Genomic DNA, 16,320 nt, shown 5'->3' on the forward strand with positions numbered 1-16,320 from the left:
CCATAGAATTGTAACTAAATGTTTTTATAACTTGGTAATTTCCAAACACTGCAATGTATTCATTGCTGTCTGGCTTGTGGAAATACACTTTTCAAAAAGATGAGTTTTGCATTTTGATTCTTGGCTTGGACAATGCAGGAAAAACTGTAAGTCACATACCAAGTTTAGTTGTATGCTGTTATGTTCATATTAAATATATTGACATTTTTTAGCATTAAGTGTGTTAGCTAAGTTGCACAGTAAGCAAAATTTGCAATGGGTAAAATTGCAATGACTAGTTCTATGTTTTAAAAGAGTTTAGTCATTGCTTATTATACTAGGGTACATCACATTGATTAGGTTGTAAAAGGGAAAGGATTAAAACAGAGGCTTTACCACTGGCTTTGCTTTTAATCATGGTTAACAACATGTGTATGTGTACGTGGCTTACCACACGTTATTATGTTGACTTAACGGAATCATCGTTTGCTTTCCAAATGTTTTCCAATATTAACCACAAACTTCTCCAGACTTTCCTTGAACAAACAAAGACAAAGTTCAACAAAAACAACAAAGGTATCAACCTTAACAAGATCACTGCCACTGTTGGATTGAACAGTAAGTACTTTCAAAATTAATCCACTTGTTAGAAAAGAAGTCACAAGTGGTGAAATTCCCTAATTGTACATGACAAGGGCTCTTTATTGTGTAGCAAAGGTGGCATATTAGGCACACTTAACTTAAGCTGTTGCACCACATTTGTAACTTTTTGGGTAATGATTAAGCTACGATTCATTCACCCAAACACAAGCATTATATTTATACATTTTCCTTTCAAAACTATAAAAGCAGCATAAATTTATTGAGTTGTTGTTTTATATTTGTGGTAACAATGTCACTAACATTGGAAAGTCTTTGCCCTTTGGTTTGTTCTGATGAACATGTTTCCACGTAAAGTATCAATACAACTTGACAAAACAAATTATCCAGTTGTATTTGTGAACAAACCTGTATGAGAGAGATCAAATTACAAAGAAAACAGGAGCAGGTGTTTTGTGTGTATCCAGTATGTGTTGCGTCTTGTTTTAATAAACCATTAGCATATTCTCCTATGTTTTGTATGTTGAATATGGCAGAACTAGGGATGCACATTACAGAATTTCGAATCCGTGAGATTCGAATCCTTTTGTATTCGAATCTTATTACGGGATTCGGTATTCTGTTTAATGACGTCATTACACGTCACCTCATATACTATATTAACAATTTTTGAAACTTATTAATTTTGAAAAAAAATATTTTTGTGTTTGTGGGACTTTCGAGAGTAAACGTTTCGTAACGTCTTTTCATAGCCTGCTATACGTTTCATGACGCAAAAACTACCCAATAGTACAATTTTTGATCATTTTACAGCTCATGACCCAAGGCTGCTATGAAAGGGTCAATAAACTGACTTTTGTGGGTAAAATTTCTTTTTCCTATAAATATGAAAAGATTCGAAATTCTAGATTCGGAATTCTAGATTCGAAATAAAGTATTCTAGGATATCCTAGAATACCTAATTATTCTGTAATGTGCATCCCTAGGCAGAACAAACACATTGACCATGTTGGGTTTCATGTATGCCCTTTGGTTGGGACTTTGAGTACAAATATAGAAGTATTTATGTGTATATATATATATTAGGTTGTTCTTTTCTTTGAAAAAATGCGTTACATGAAACTTAAATCTAACATTTCTGATCCGTTATAAATTTCTTTAAAATATGTATTGTTGCCGTCAAGTGTATAATTGTGAAAATATCTCTGGCAATTGTTTTGTCCGCCATACAGGATACAGTGACACATTATCAGCTAAAATAATTGAATTTGTTTTAACAGTTGGAAAGATTGACATCAGTGGTTCAAGACTAATGTTCTGGGATCTAGGTGGACAGGAGGAATTACAAAGTTTGTGGGATAAATATTATGCTGAGTCGCATGGCATCATCTACCTTATTGACTCAGCAGATAAAGGAAGGCTAGAAGAATCGAAAAAAGCTTACGGTGAGATTTTTACTTCTGTTTTTTATTCAACTCTATATGGTTGAGGTCCTATAACAAGGCAGATTATTGAACTAGGTGTGATCCAATGAAAATTTTGCTCATTATCCAATAGTCTACCAATACTTAAAAATAAACATTCAAACATTTAAATATATTGCCAATTAGCAGTTACCATGTGTTAATAATACTATTATGAATGGTCAATATCAGGTCAGGCTTGTGTTATTATCCAATGAAAACTATTTTATTCATATATTGTTATATGTGTATAGTGTATGTATGTGTATATTCTTCATTTAAATGTACTAAATATATATCACTCATTTACTATACCCAATACATTTTTATCTAAATTATATGAGCACATTAAACCATACAGGCTCAGGTTAAAACAAAATATGTACCTCAGTATAATGCAATTAGTATGGCCTAAAATAATCAATACGTTTTTCAGCCATAGTTTAATTAGAGAGCCTTATTAATTAAATTACTTTTTAATCTTTTTTTATTAATTTTACATTTTGTTTTAGCCTGTCCAATAGTAGCAACTTGGTGCCTTTAATTTTGAATTATTAATTCCCAATTCGATTTCTATTGAGTGAACTTGGAACACCTTACACAGATAAAATGCTGTCTAGTGAACACCTGAGCACTGTACCTCTACTCATATTGGCAAACAAACAAGATATACCAGACTGCTTAACTGTGCTTGATGTAAAACAAGTTTTCCATGATGAATCTGCGAGTGTAGAAACCAGAGATTGTATGATACGATCCGCATCTGCACTTACCGGGTGTGTGTTTTCATTCATTTATCAATAAGACAGTTTTGCATTACACGATAAAAAGTGGCTAAATTTGATTAAATTGTATTGTAAATGAAATTGGAGAAAATGTAACTTATTTACCCTAGTGTATATGTTTTTGCTATAGGCATAAAGGTATGATCTTATTGAAAAAAGCTGTAACTTGGCATATTGTTTTTCATTTTTTTGTAAATTTTCTAAATTCTCCACCAACATTCCAGCCAAGGTGTGAACGAAGGAATAGAATGGATGGTGAAGAGTGTTCAACGTAATCCATATCGACCTCCACGTGAGAAAGCCATCACGTGAAGATCAACCTATCAACATACTCGTGCAATATACTGCCTACTGCTTCGTATAGTGACACTATAAACCACAATCTCACATCACCATTCAAAAACATAACTGTTAATGACTTGTTACTCCTATAAGGTTATTTCTATATATAGAAAAGTGAGGTAAGATGGGACGCCTGTTTATTATAATTTCTGGTCCATATTGGTGGTAAACAAAGAACATTTAAAGAATTATAAAACCATATTCTCTTGGCTCCCATAGACTGTTGTTAATTGTTTAAAACTCCATCAGGATACTTGAATACTATGTGCTAAAGGTGTCCCATCTTTCCCAACCCTGCTATATCTGCCCTTTGCCTTCCAGGTATCGATAGAACCAGCCTTATATTAATACAGGTGGCCAACCTGACGTACATTTTAGAATATACCACTGTTAAAATATGAGTTTCTATGTTTATCTATATAGAATCCAGTGTTTGTAGATTGTAGGTAATGTTTCATTTGTTTCTGTGGGCTGATTGCTTAGCATTGGTGTTTATTATTTATCTTTTTACAAACTTTAATTATTTTCGTGTTCTTTACATTTCTTATGGGTTTCCTTATATCTCTGTTTTATAAGCTCATACAATAGTTATCTTATTCAAATTGACAAAATGTAATAGTACAAAAAAATATATTATGTATTTTATTTAAAACTAACTTACACAAGTTACTTTGTACAGATCGCTGCAGATTAATTTATTAACAAAAACTTGCAAATTCTGGATAATTTCGTCTTCAAATTGCTCCGCTGTGACAAGCACCTCTAGTTTTTTAAATTTAGTAAACAAAGCTTTTAGTTTAATGCAAGCATCTTCTGTTAGATGCCAGTTACAAGAGCAAGATTCTACACAAGTGTTTAGTATACCAGAGTAAATATTTTGTGCAGTTGCCCAGTAATTTGTAAAAGATTGTTGTCTGCATGATTTTTCATGAAAGAAGCCTAAACTTTCCAACAGTGTCTGATGCTTCATATGAACTTCAAAGATAGTTGTGTCATTCATAAACTGACAGGCTAACGTCAGTGGTTTGGTAGCATTAAGTAAATCAGCACTGCAAATTTTTAGCAGCGATTGCAACCATTGTTTATAGTTGCTTTCTGTTGATAGTTTAGTTATGGTTGTAGGCTCTGATATCAACACTGTACATTGTAGAATCTGTACATTGTTTAAGCAAACTGTAAAATTGTTAGTTGTAAACTTTTCCAATTCCCTGTAAGAAGAAACCGAAGGGTACTGAGATTCAGATTTATTTAAATTTTTCTCTTCAAATAAACACTGAGCTGATGAGAATACTGAAGTATGAAGTCCAACCTTTTCATCATAAGAAGAACAACAAGCTACATTGTAAAATTCCCACAGGTACTTTGAAAACTTTATGACCCGCTTTTCCCATTGGGTTGCACTCCCATGCAAATACAGTCTACAGAGATTACCTGATCTGTCACGCATGCACACAAAAGAAGTCTCAGTTTTCCTTGTTGCCCCTTTAAAGGCTATTGGCTTGCCCTGGATATGAACCACATGACCTGGTATTAGAGATTCAAAATCCCTTACCATTTCAACTTGTTCGTCGAGAACTGAAAGCTTGTTCATAACTTTGCATTCTAAACCATGTTTTTCCATATACCATTCTGCACATTGTTTTAGCAGCGTTATTGCTTGATCTTGTTTCTGTATCAACATAGAACTCCCAAAGTTTATAAAAGAACTAAACCGATTAAGAAGAATGACTGTCGCATTATTAAATGTTTTTACTTTGAAACCAGCAAGACAAACCATATCCCCTATTTCTAAACTGAGAGCGTGCTTACAGAAATCTCCCCAAAGGCATATTTTCAGTGGTTTTCGTTGACCTGGGTGTCCCAGAACCACAGTGGCCCTTGCTTTCCATGCTAAGGCCGACCTCACCCATATTTCATGTATCGGAACAATACTCAAAACGCATGCAACCAATTTAACATAACAAATGTCATTAGGACCAGCTTGCTCTACATTTTCAAGATCACTAATACTTTTATGTGCTAGTTTGTGATATCGACTTATGGCTGTTCTAAGGTTCTCCAGCTTTTGTTTCTGAGTTAAAGACATCATACTGTCGTGCTGATAGTTTTGGCTGTATTCAGTGATGCTCAAGCCAGTTTCATTTTCTTCTGCAGTGATGCGCATGCAGGAGTGTTCTTGGTTTGAGAACAAGTCTTCAGAATTGTTTGGTTCATCCATGTTTCAATGGTAAAATACACGAATGAATAATTCTTATATTTACAAGATGTAACAAAAAATCTCTACTGATTAAAAGTTTAACATTATGATTGCCTACTCTACTGCCTACAGTTAAAGAGAAAATAACATAAACTAGGATATAAAGTATAAAATGGTTTGTAAGCATGATATTTATTAAACTGCAACACAAAGCTTTGCCTGATAACAAATCACAAGAAATTACGCAACAAAAATTGGTAAACTACGTGCTACATCTGACCTGCAGACTGGACATTGTTTGGGCGAAGGCAGAGCTTCTAAACAATCTATACAAACACAAATATGCCCACAGTCTAACAGAATACATTCGCGGGGGTTAGTTAGACAAACAACACATGAATTGTCATTATTTGATTCTGGTTCCCTGTTCGCCTGTCTTGCTCTATGAGCTCTTTGCAGTCGAACTTCTCGCATCTCCTCTTGTGTCCTCTGCTCCTGCTGAAGTCTTATCCATTTCTTCCTCAATCTTCTCACAATGAAATATATCGCAACTACAGACGAAGCTCCTATGATTATAGAAAAGCCTTTCCAGAATTTACCCTTGCTTCGAAAGGAAGACACAATCTCGCTCTGGGAAAATTTACTGACAATGTATTCACCATAACCTACAGCAGGTTGGCGAATTTTCAGAGTATTGTCCTCGAACACAATCTCTCCAATTACACACAGCTTTGAGCCAAGGCGGAGCATTTTTTCTGTGGTGCTGAAGCCCTTTAACCGTTCACCACTTACAAAGCCAACAATACTATCCACAACTGACTGTGATTGTGGTGTGTAGGAGTCATGTACAACTTCAACACTGTCAGAAAACCATGCAGACTTTTCAGGGTCGATTACTTCAACTTTAGACTTTGAGTCTTTGCTTAAAAAAAAGGGTGTTCTTTTAGATAGAGATGAAACTGTATGGTTAACGCTATGCCAAGTGTTTGAATACTTGGCCCACACATCTTTATGCTCAGCTGTAGTTTTTTCCCAAAAAACTCCCTTGATTTCTGGCAATGAGTCGCAGCTTAACGGATTACCATCACACCTAACATGGCCATTAATGGCAGCATATGGAATGATTCCATGAGGGGCATCTCTGACCATCGATCTCAGGTTTGAATCCAGATCAAGCATAACAGCATCTTCCAACTGGTCAGCTTTAGCATTATACTTGTGTTGAAGATAGTAGAAAATAGCGGACAATGAGCTACCCAATGCTAACAGTGTTGATTCAATGATGAACCGTTCATCCACCAACTGAAGCAGTGACTCAAACATTTTATTCTTTTCTAGCAATTACATCATATCCCCGCTACACCTACATAAACGAAATTCTCCATTACTGCAATTAATTAAAACACTGCATGTGTTTAATATGGCCATAAAATTATTCTTTATTTGTCATAACATTCTTTAATCATTCAAAGCATTTTAAAACCCAGAAAGCTTTAACCAAACCAGCTTAATCACCACAACATTACACAAAATCCTTAATTAAAAACCAGCAATAACATGAACAAATATTAAAATATTATATAGTAGGGTCAGGGTGGGGGAAGATGGGACACTTTTTCATTCTATTTTCTTGTTCCATGTGGTAGTGAACAAAGAACATTCAAAGGATTATAAAACCGTATCCCCACAACTCTCATAGACCGTTTTTAATTGTTTAAAACACGATCAGGATTTTTGGATATTATGTGCTAAAGGTGTTCCATCTTCCTCCACCCTACTATATCATAATTTTTGGGGTCTGCAGTGTACGATATAGGAGCCTATATGCGCCAAACTTTTTAAAGGCAGAGATGGTTAAGACAAGCTTATGTAAAAAACAAATCTAACTTATTGCTCCCACTTTTTTAAATGAATTCAGTGCAGATAACTCAAGGTTGGGCACCCAGAGCAATATTATTACATATAAATTAAACAAACAATAAAAGCCAATAGAACAGTTTATTGTAAACAGTTAGTACAATCGGAAAAGGTCTAGAACAGAAGAAAGAAATTGAATAGATGAGCATTAAATAAGCAAGAGGCATGTTATAATGAAGGGAAATCAAAAATGTTCGACAATTTTAAATCCGTTCCATTTTGTTGCTGGTCTGTATGTGAATTAGATGGGTAGTGGTCATTGTAAGTATAATGAGAAGGTATGTTATGTCGGTAAACAGGCTCCGCATGTGCCCAGTGTATTTCCCCACTTGCATACAAAGCTGGGAAGTCTTGTTCCTCCTTTGTAAATGCCTTTTGCTTCATAGCTGGCTTACTTACTGGCTGCTGTTTAGTGACTGTTATATTTGAGCCCAGTTCGTAATGTGCCGGTTCATCTAATAGCGAAGTATCTTGCACCATTCTAGTTAAACTTGATTTGTCAGAGCGATGGAAGTTTTGCGACGTTGTTACAAAACTATCGGAGTATTCTTCATTAGAATTTCCTGCATAGCCAACTACAGAACGATTTTTCTGTCTTACTTCCAAAGATATTGGTTTCTTTTTATTGGCATTAACAGTAGAGGTTTTGTTATGAACAGCCACTGGTTTTATGTATGTTTTTTTAATGACTGAATTTTGCTGGGTTTTCCATGGTGCAACTGGTTTAGCAGTTCCTCCTAAAGAAGGAAAGTCCTCTTCACTTTTTAAGATCGTAAAGTTCACATTTTGTCGGGATTTCCAGTTTGGACCTTTTTGAAGTGGCTGTTTTGGTTTTGAAAAAGAGGGAAAATCGTCTTCACTTTTTAAACTAGCAGAGTTCGTATTTTGTCTTGAATTTAAGTTGGGCGCACTTTGAGGTGGCTGTTTTTGTTTTGTAGGCTTCTTTGCAACGGCTTGGGGCTGAAGGAATGGTTTAGGTTTAGTAGTTGGTTGACTTAGAGCAGGAAAGTCATTAGTACTATTGCTTTGTAATGGGTAGTTTGACTTGGGTGTCCAAAGTGGAGCTGCAGCAGCTTCTGGTTTCTTTTCCCTTAAAACAGCCGGGATTGGTTTTGGTGGTGCAGCTGAAGCTGTGTCACCTAAACCTGGAAACTGGTTAGATTCTATGAGGTTTGAAAGAGATGGCTGCGCTGGCTCTTGCTTTACAGGTGGCTTTTGATCTTTTGTAACCGGAGCATCTGGCTCTGTAGGTGCTGGGGCTACATCCTTCATAGACAGTGACATGGCTGCTGCTAGTTCCATGTCATTTGAATCCTCAAATGCAGCAGCTGATCGATGAGGATTGTGTGGCCTTCTTCCTCTTGAGGCAGGTGGGGGTCTCCTTGTGTATTGAAAACCTAAATTAATCTGCCGGTCTTGTTTTTGTTGTTGTTTAGACTTCATATCTTTATGAGCCACAGCACAGTGTGCTTTTAGGTCAATCTCAGATGAGAAAACTGATGTAAATTCTTCATTTTTACAGTTTGCTATTTCACATAGGAAATGGTCGCTTTTAAAATGCTTCCGTAATTCTATATAGTTGTCATAGAAATCATTTGAGTGAAGGTGCTCACACAAGTGACAGTAGAAATGCTCCGTACGCAGATGGTGAAACAATTTATCATCATCAAGGTAACGTTCGTCACAAAACTTACATAGTGGGTGGCCTTTGTGGGAGCGGTCATCTGCGTCCCCAACGCGCTTGTGTGTGGCCAGGTCTTTCCTACTGTACACTTTATACTCACTAGTAAAATTTCGGTTATGCTCTAGACAAATTTCGCAATGGTACATGCCATGCTCTTTACGTATGTGAGATTTTAGGTTCTGAAAGTTAGTATCAGGAGGTCTATCAGGGCAAATTTGGCACCGATGTTCCAGCAGTTTTATAAACTTTGTCTCCGTAGCAGCATCAGTAAAAAATACATTCAAATTGTAACGAGTCTCTTTAATTAGCCTTTTAGCATTGAGGTTGACAAAATTATTTTTGTTGGACGAGAATATCACCTTTTTTAACTCTTTTCGGCAAACAGGACAATATTTCTCTTTACAGAGCAATCTCATCTTTGTTGAACACTTAAAGCAGATAACATGGTCACAGTGTCCAACAGCATACACGTCAATAGGGTGGGCACATACTACACAGTCGTTGCCTGTCGACATTGTTCTTGTTCGAGGATGCTTATTCATTTTCACTGGAAAACAGGAACTTACCTACAGCACGTTGTATAAGTTTAATACAATCAATCTGAGACTGTACACGGTTGTTTTATTCGATGAAAAACAATTGGTTAAGATATTTCGTACGCAAATAAAATATGAAGTTCCTATTTCAGTCAAATAACGATGAAACCAGCCTGCCATTATAAGCTTACTATACCGAACTGCTTACTATTTTGCTACGTCATCGTAAAATCCCCTAAAGCGTAAATGGAATTTCACTTCTTAAATCCACGACTGTTGAGACAAATTTTAAAGGAAAGTATATTAAAAACACAGATTTATTAGAGAAAATATGTTACATTTATTCAGACTGTTGGATTTTGTCGCAAAAAATAAAGTTTCGCCTTTAATGCTGTTAATCTTTTAATATGCGTAAGTTTGCTTAGTCACACATTTTATTATAACTGGATAATAATTTTTATGTAAAAATGATTTTGTATTATATTTTTAACAAAATATGTCGTTTTAATGCGAAATTCAGTGCGATTGCGCAATCGAGTTTGAGTGTGAGGGTACCAGAAAAAGGTACACTGGCAACGTTTTACATCCGGGATTCTGGAAGTTAAAATAAAGGTCGTTCATTTCAACCTTGCTTAGCTTTGGCAGTTCTATCCACTTCAATCTGTACCAGCAGACCAGTCAGACGTTCAATTTTTTGTTTCAAGTCGAAGACAAGAAGAAAATTTATCAAAAATGCCTTTCAGCGCCAAAAGTTTCGCCCAGGATCTTGCTGTCGGTGGCACAGCCGCGGCTATTTCCAAAACCATCGTCGCCCCAATTGAAAGAGTAAAACTTCTGCTCCAAGTTCAAGCCGCTTCCAAACAAATTGCCGTTGAAGATCAATACAAGGGGATCGTGGACTGCTTCGTTCGAATCCCGAAAGAGCAGGGCATGATCTCCTTCTGGAGAGGTAACATGGCAAACGTTATTCGTTACTTCCCAACCCAGGCTCTTAACTTCGCTTTCAAGGATACATACAAGCAAATTTTCTTGGCCGGCGTTGACAAAAAGAAGCAATTCGGTCGCTACTTTCTCGGAAATCTTGCTTCAGGTGGTGCTGCTGGTGCAACTGGGTTGTGCTTTGTCTACCCACTTGATTTTGCCAGAACAAGATTAGCTGCTGACGTTGGCAGCGGCAAAGGTCGTGAATTCACTGGTCTTGGTAACTGCATTACTACCATTGCAAAGCGAGATGGTGTCCGTGGTCTTTACCAAGGTTTCCTTGTCTCAATCCAAGGTATCATTGTGTACCGTGCCGCTTATTTCGGTACCTATGACACTGTTAAGGGAATGCTCCCAGACCCCAAGAACACGCCAATCATTGTAAGTTGGGCCATTGCGCAAGTTGTCACCACTGGAGCTGGAATTTTGTCGTACCCATTCGACACTGTCCGACGACGAATGATGATGCAGTCCGGAAGAGCAAAGGAGGATCTGATGTACAAGGGCACCATCGACTGCTGGAGAAAGATCAGGCAGCAAGAGGGAGGCAAGGCTTTCTTCAAGGGAGCATTTTCCAACATCTTAAGAGGCACAGGAGGAGCTTTGGTGCTTGTCCTCTACGACGAATTGAAGAATCTCTTCTTTGGAACCTCCGTTCACTAAAATCATGAACATTTTGGTGGTTTAAATATTTCTTCTATTATGTAATGCATTATTCCAAAAAATATGATCCACTTAAGTGAAGTTTTTCCTTCATAGACAACTTATCTTGCTCTTTTGTGAGGTTTTATCATTCTCTCTTTAGAAAATTCACCCTTAACTTATAATTATGACTCAAGTGTACGATTTTCGTGTTGAAAACTTAGCGAAATTGCCCTGTTGTTGTTACAACAGAGTCGGTCATTTTGTGTTGTGCAACGTTGCTGTTAATATTTTTCCTAATAAATTAATTCGGAACCGGTAAAACAAGTTTCATTATTTGGTAAACAGTGTAATTCTTTTAGATTGGACAAAAGTAACATTAAAAAGGGAATACTGAAACATTTGGATTGAGTGTAGTAACTTTAATTTTCATTAAACAGGAGTAGGACAAAACGTAAGGTCAAACAAAACTTATGTATTAGGCGGTTAATTTAATCATTTACTATGCCGGTAAGAGTTAATGTCGTTGTGATACGTCAAAGCTACGCAGGCGGGTTAAATCCGGCGTAACGCCGGCTAAGTCACAGTAGTGTGGATATTAACATTCAGCCGACCTTCGATCGCTTTGTTCAAGAACACAGGTATTGTGCTTTATATAACCGCGTGAACCCATTGGTCGCTATTGGATACACCGGCAAGAAATTTTGTAATCGTATCCAATGACTATACGTCACAGCATAGAGTCATAGACAACTTAACGGGTTTTCGCTGCACGGTTTTCAGATTTAAGCTTTCGTCGGTATTAGAACAGTATAGTACCTATAGAGAACGCTCTAACATGTGTGCAATCAAGCTAAAAAAAAACTGATTGCACTAAGCAATTTGTACAAACATATTTTCTATTGATTTTTACCGGCGTTTTCATTACATTTTGTCAGTTACGTAGTTCAGTTACATAAATCAATACGCTTAACAAATCCGCAGGTCGGTGTTAATAACCCGATGTGCCAATCCAATTCGTTTTTTAAACGATATTGTAGCGAACTTTCCAGCGTTGTTCTTTTATTGCATTGGGTAGGCCTATAATGGTATATCGCGAATACAGTACATAATTTTAGTAACCTCTTACTCAGTATATACATATATAGTAAACCTATGTTATTTGTGGAATCGCGACTACTTCGAAAGACACGTGTCCTTAGCATTTATGACGTCGATATGGCCACTTGTGAATACATGTTCGAACTGGCTATATATAGGGACTTAGATTCTATATAACTTACCACATTTAAATCACTTTGCTCGCAACCGCTAAACTAGTTGTGTCCTCAATTGACCCAACAGATACCCACATCAGCATTGTATTGTGTTACTGATTTACAAACGAGTAAAACTTATATATGTTTGCACGTGCTTGCATGCACCTATGCGACTTATATAGCGATGAAGACTGGGGGTTCTTTCACGAACGAAACGTAAAACGCATTGACGCAAGAATAACGGCAATGATTAAATAAACAAAATCTTGGCTAAAAACTAAAATATGTCGACGCTTTAATGTAAAACAGGTAATGCATAACATAATATAGTCCAACAGCTTGCTGTGTGTCAAAATTAATCTGAAATTACTATCTTCACTGGTATAGTAATGTGTTTGTATTAAAACTTTATTTTGAAGTAAAAATACCTGTACGATAAGTATATGACACCTGCACGTGTTAATGAAATAGTATATATAACAAACGATAGAATGCGTTATTACCACGAATCGTCTGCAGGAGCATAACATGATGACTTCTCATTCTCATACCACAGTGTGTCAAGAGATGGAATATAACTTGATCGACGTGACCTGCCTGAATTTAAGGCGTTGCACAGACTACAGTAACCATACATTTGCGATTTTTCAAGCGCTTTCAAAGAAGGGTCGCTGTTGGTTTGTCCATGGTTCATACCCCTTCGCCATTTAAAATACTCAGCATATGCGGTATCGTTGTGGTCGAGGTAGTTTATGTATTTAACTAAACCATCCAATGATTGAAAATCCTCAACGTGAATGTAAGAGTTAGGTGGAGCAATACGACGAATGGTTTCTTTTGAAGGACCCCATACTATAGGCACCGCACCGCTGTTAAAATATAATTTTAGCAACGCTATATATTGAATATAATACATGGCTGGACAAAGCAAAAATTTAACCATTCGACTTCTTAAACTAAAAAGTATTAAACTAAGAACAGTGTTTAATCATAGTATCACTTCAGTATACTATGGTTTAATCATAGTATACCATCCTTTTAACGTATACTGTGGTTTAATATTAAATGTCTGGAACCAGAAAGCATCCAAATGGTCGGATGTGCACCGTAAAGGCCTCAAAATGATAAGACCATACCTGTATATTCCGTTCTTCCAAAATTTTTCCGTTACATACTCTTTACAGTGGTACGTGTTTTCGAAAGCTAGATAGAACTTGTATTGGCTGAGCATTTCAAACATTTGTGGATTCCGACTTTCTGGGCTATAAGAGCCAGGGAAGCAACGCCCAAAACGATGCAGCTGTAGACCAGCCTGTTTAAATGCTATGGTGAATAGGTGTGTGTTACAAAAATATCCCAAATCGTGAATATAGTAAGTTGGGGTAAGATGGTACACGTTTTTGTTCTATTCTATCGCCTCAATTGGTAGTAAACACAGAATATTTACAGAAATATATAAACGCGTTCTTACGTCTCTAAAATAGCGTTGTTTATTATTAAAAACATTGTTATAGGACATTGGGTATTATGTGCTAACGATAACCATTTTACCCCACAGTATATAGGCTACAATCTATATATATATTTACGTTTATCAGGTTTTGGGCAAGCTTGAAACGTCTTCTGGCTCCAGCGGTGTCGACACAATTACTAACCACCCACGCCACAAGGTATTTCTTGCGTAACAACACTTCGTTCACATCTTGTACAAGCATAGGGACATAATAACCGGCCTTTGAATTAGTTTCCCGATGTAAAATCTCAACGTAAGGGTGAGAAAACTCTGACGACGTTCTGCGAGTTGGAAAATGTATTAGAATTTAATACGCCATGACGATGACGTAATATTATAATTTCAAAAAAAAACACATTATATATGATTGCAGCTGACAAAAACAAGGGCTCATATAGACTATACATAGACTCTTGATTTTCGTACAAGGTGGTTTATGTTAATATATAAGCATTGGACACACCTACGTAATTAACGTTTAATTTGCTTTACTTTACAGTATCCCTAATTAGCGATCGCTCCATCATGCCTATACTGAATATCAATAACTGTGATTACTTGTACGTCATCGTTGAATTGAAATAGTTGTCAAACTTCGTCAAGTCCAGTTTATACTTGTGTTTCGTTGTCCAAGGAGATTCTCGACATAGCCAAACATAAAGTTGGTCAGACCGCCTGTAGAATTTAAACTAGTAGTAGGGTGGTTAAAGACGGGTCACCTTTAGCACAAATTATCCAAATATTCTGATCGTGATGTTTTAAAAAGTTAAAAAGTTATGCGGGAGTCGTGAGAATACGGTTTATAATTCTTTAAATGTTCTTGTTTACTTTAAATGTTCTTGTTTACTACCAAATGGGACGGAAAAAAAAGAAAACATGTCCCATCTAACCCCAACCCACTATGTAACAGAAAACTGGTCGTTATTGAGACTTTACAGCTTCTACAGGTGGCCTTGTCGTAATCGTGCTGGTACAGTGGTTATATGGAGCCCACCACAAGCCTAAAGGTTATTTAGTTGAGACTTGATTATTTATACCACCTTTGTACTTGTGTGTTACTGGACACTTGACTAACTGCTCAAACCTAAAGGTCAATTATTAGTCGTCTAAATTTTCAGCCATACGTTAGAAAATAATAACCCATAAAGTTATATACGTTGTAACTCGTAGGAGGTTGTATGAAACTATGTTATAACTATTGTTGTTGTCCCGTCACGCATAGATAAATAGTTACATTTTTATGTTTTTGTCACAGAACTGCATGCATCTTCTGGATGCTAAAATTTAACGTTTTGCCGGCATGTACAAATGTAATACTAACGTACAGTCCACTTTATATCATGCTACAAATATACCTGGTTTTGGGGTCTGGCAAAATGTTTGTGTTCCGATAATGAATTACGATTGCATCGCTCTCTGTTGCCAGCGTGCGGTTTGTGGTAATATCACACAGCCCACATTTCTCAGGCATGGGGAATGGAGATTGTACTGAAGCCGGCGTGTTCCAAATTAATATTAGCCGTGGACGACTGCCAACACATAAACATATGAATCAACATAAACGTCGATTAAAGTTTCGTCATAGTCGTAAAAGTCTACTTTAAACAAACACTACTATAGCATGCGTTGTAAAGCGAACCATTAGTAAGCCCTGCCATACTACCAACTCTATAAGCTATACGATAAGCATTACACCAAATTAATTGAACTACAATTAAACTAATTTACCCAGCCTCTTCAGAATTTGTTGTGATCGTTTCACCTTCTGTGAAAATGCGGTGTTTATATTCAGCATTAACTACCGGAGCTGAAAATATGGCGTACTCTGAAATTTAGTAATTACAAACATTATTTCACTGAGTTTCGATTTGATGAAGTTTCATATAGTAGGGTGGGTTAAGATGGGATATGCTTTCATTATTTTTCTCGTCCTATTTGGTAGTAAACAAAAAATAATTATACGAACTCTATAAGAACGTTGTTAATCTTTTAAAACACGATTACAAAATATAGAAATTAGATCGTAACGGTCCCCTTCACCCTATGGTACTATATATAGTAGGTAAGGAGCAACTCGCCTTGAAAATTAATTTTCACATTTCCAACCAACGGTTTCGTGAACTTGCCTTCTGTATAAGGCGGAATGGTTCTTAATGTTTGACTTGCAGTAAAGTGTCTCAATGCTCCGTCGTGTTGACTTAAACCAATCAGTACCACCACCGCCATTCCAAACACAGAAAGAACGATTACAGTTTTAACTTTACGTAAAACATGCCCGATTTGACACCTATAGCTGACCATTATACAGCAGTATCTAGTCTGCGACCAGTATAGTATTAAAGTAAAAGCTATTACAATTTCTAGTCTGTTTGCGCACCATAAACGTGTACATACTATTCTTTTAACACTTCTTTAATGTGCT

General features: G+C 36.5%; 6 protein-coding genes across 7 annotated transcripts; 2 read left to right on the top strand and 4 right to left on the bottom strand.

Annotated features, from left to right (window-relative positions):
* Positions 1 to 3: 3 nt before the first annotated feature.
* On the top strand, positions 4 to 3,321 carry LOC149735930 (ADP-ribosylation factor-related protein 1-like). Its single transcript, XM_089878046.1, has 5 exons — positions 4 to 146; positions 510 to 597; positions 1,860 to 2,024; positions 2,647 to 2,818; positions 3,052 to 3,321. The coding sequence occupies exons 1-5, from the start codon at positions 54 to 56 to the stop codon at positions 3,137 to 3,139; spliced, it is 606 nt and encodes a 201-aa protein (XP_089734172.1). The 5' UTR covers positions 4 to 53; the 3' UTR covers positions 3,140 to 3,321.
* Positions 3,322 to 3,798: 477 nt separating this feature from the next.
* LOC149735931 (uncharacterized) lies at positions 3,799 to 5,389 on the bottom strand. Its single transcript, XM_089878022.1, has one exon. It carries the CDS (start codon positions 5,385 to 5,387, stop codon positions 3,822 to 3,824), a length of 1,566 nt encoding a protein of 521 aa, XP_089734148.1. The 5' UTR covers positions 5,388 to 5,389; the 3' UTR covers positions 3,799 to 3,821.
* A 103-nt stretch (positions 5,390 to 5,492) lies between these two features.
* LOC149735932 (mitochondrial ubiquitin ligase activator of NFKB 1-like) lies at positions 5,493 to 6,689 on the bottom strand. Its single transcript, XM_089878033.1, has one exon. The coding sequence runs from the start codon at positions 6,687 to 6,689 to the stop codon at positions 5,607 to 5,609; it is 1,083 nt and encodes a 360-aa protein (XP_089734159.1). The 3' UTR covers positions 5,493 to 5,606.
* A 40-nt stretch (positions 6,690 to 6,729) lies between these two features.
* LOC149735933 (uncharacterized) lies at positions 6,730 to 9,727 on the bottom strand. Its single transcript, XM_089878012.1, has one exon. The coding sequence runs from the start codon at positions 9,507 to 9,509 to the stop codon at positions 7,452 to 7,454; it is 2,058 nt and encodes a 685-aa protein (XP_089734138.1). The 5' UTR covers positions 9,510 to 9,727; the 3' UTR covers positions 6,730 to 7,451.
* A 342-nt stretch (positions 9,728 to 10,069) lies between these two features.
* LOC149735934 (ADP/ATP translocase 3-like) lies at positions 10,070 to 11,453 on the top strand. The gene has a single exon (XM_089878041.1). It carries the CDS (start codon positions 10,236 to 10,238, stop codon positions 11,145 to 11,147), a length of 912 nt encoding a protein of 303 aa, XP_089734167.1. The 5' UTR covers positions 10,070 to 10,235; the 3' UTR covers positions 11,148 to 11,453.
* Positions 11,454 to 12,772: 1,319 nt separating this feature from the next.
* Positions 12,773 to 16,253, bottom strand: LOC149735935 (4-galactosyl-N-acetylglucosaminide 3-alpha-L-fucosyltransferase FUT6-like). Of its 2 annotated transcripts, none has more exons than XM_089878028.1 (7): positions 16,025 to 16,253; positions 15,627 to 15,723; positions 15,254 to 15,427; positions 14,457 to 14,573; positions 13,975 to 14,179; positions 13,522 to 13,697; positions 12,773 to 13,254 (listed from the first exon to the last, which is right to left on the bottom strand). In XM_089878028.1, the coding sequence occupies exons 1-7, from the start codon at positions 16,197 to 16,199 to the stop codon at positions 12,885 to 12,887; spliced, it is 1,314 nt and encodes a 437-aa protein (XP_089734154.1). In that variant the 5' UTR covers positions 16,200 to 16,253; the 3' UTR covers positions 12,773 to 12,884. The 2 variants fall into 2 exon arrangements, with proteins under 2 accessions (XP_089734154.1, XP_089734153.1); XM_089878027.1 differs by having other exon boundaries at positions 15,977 to 16,250.
* Positions 16,254 to 16,320: the final 67 nt, after the last annotated feature.

The sequence above is a fragment of the Ciona robusta genome, chromosome 5 (assembly GCF_009617815.1).
Source record: "Ciona robusta chromosome 5, ASM961781v2".
NCBI classification, from domain to species: domain Eukaryota; kingdom Metazoa; phylum Chordata; class Ascidiacea; order Phlebobranchia; family Cionidae; genus Ciona; species Ciona robusta.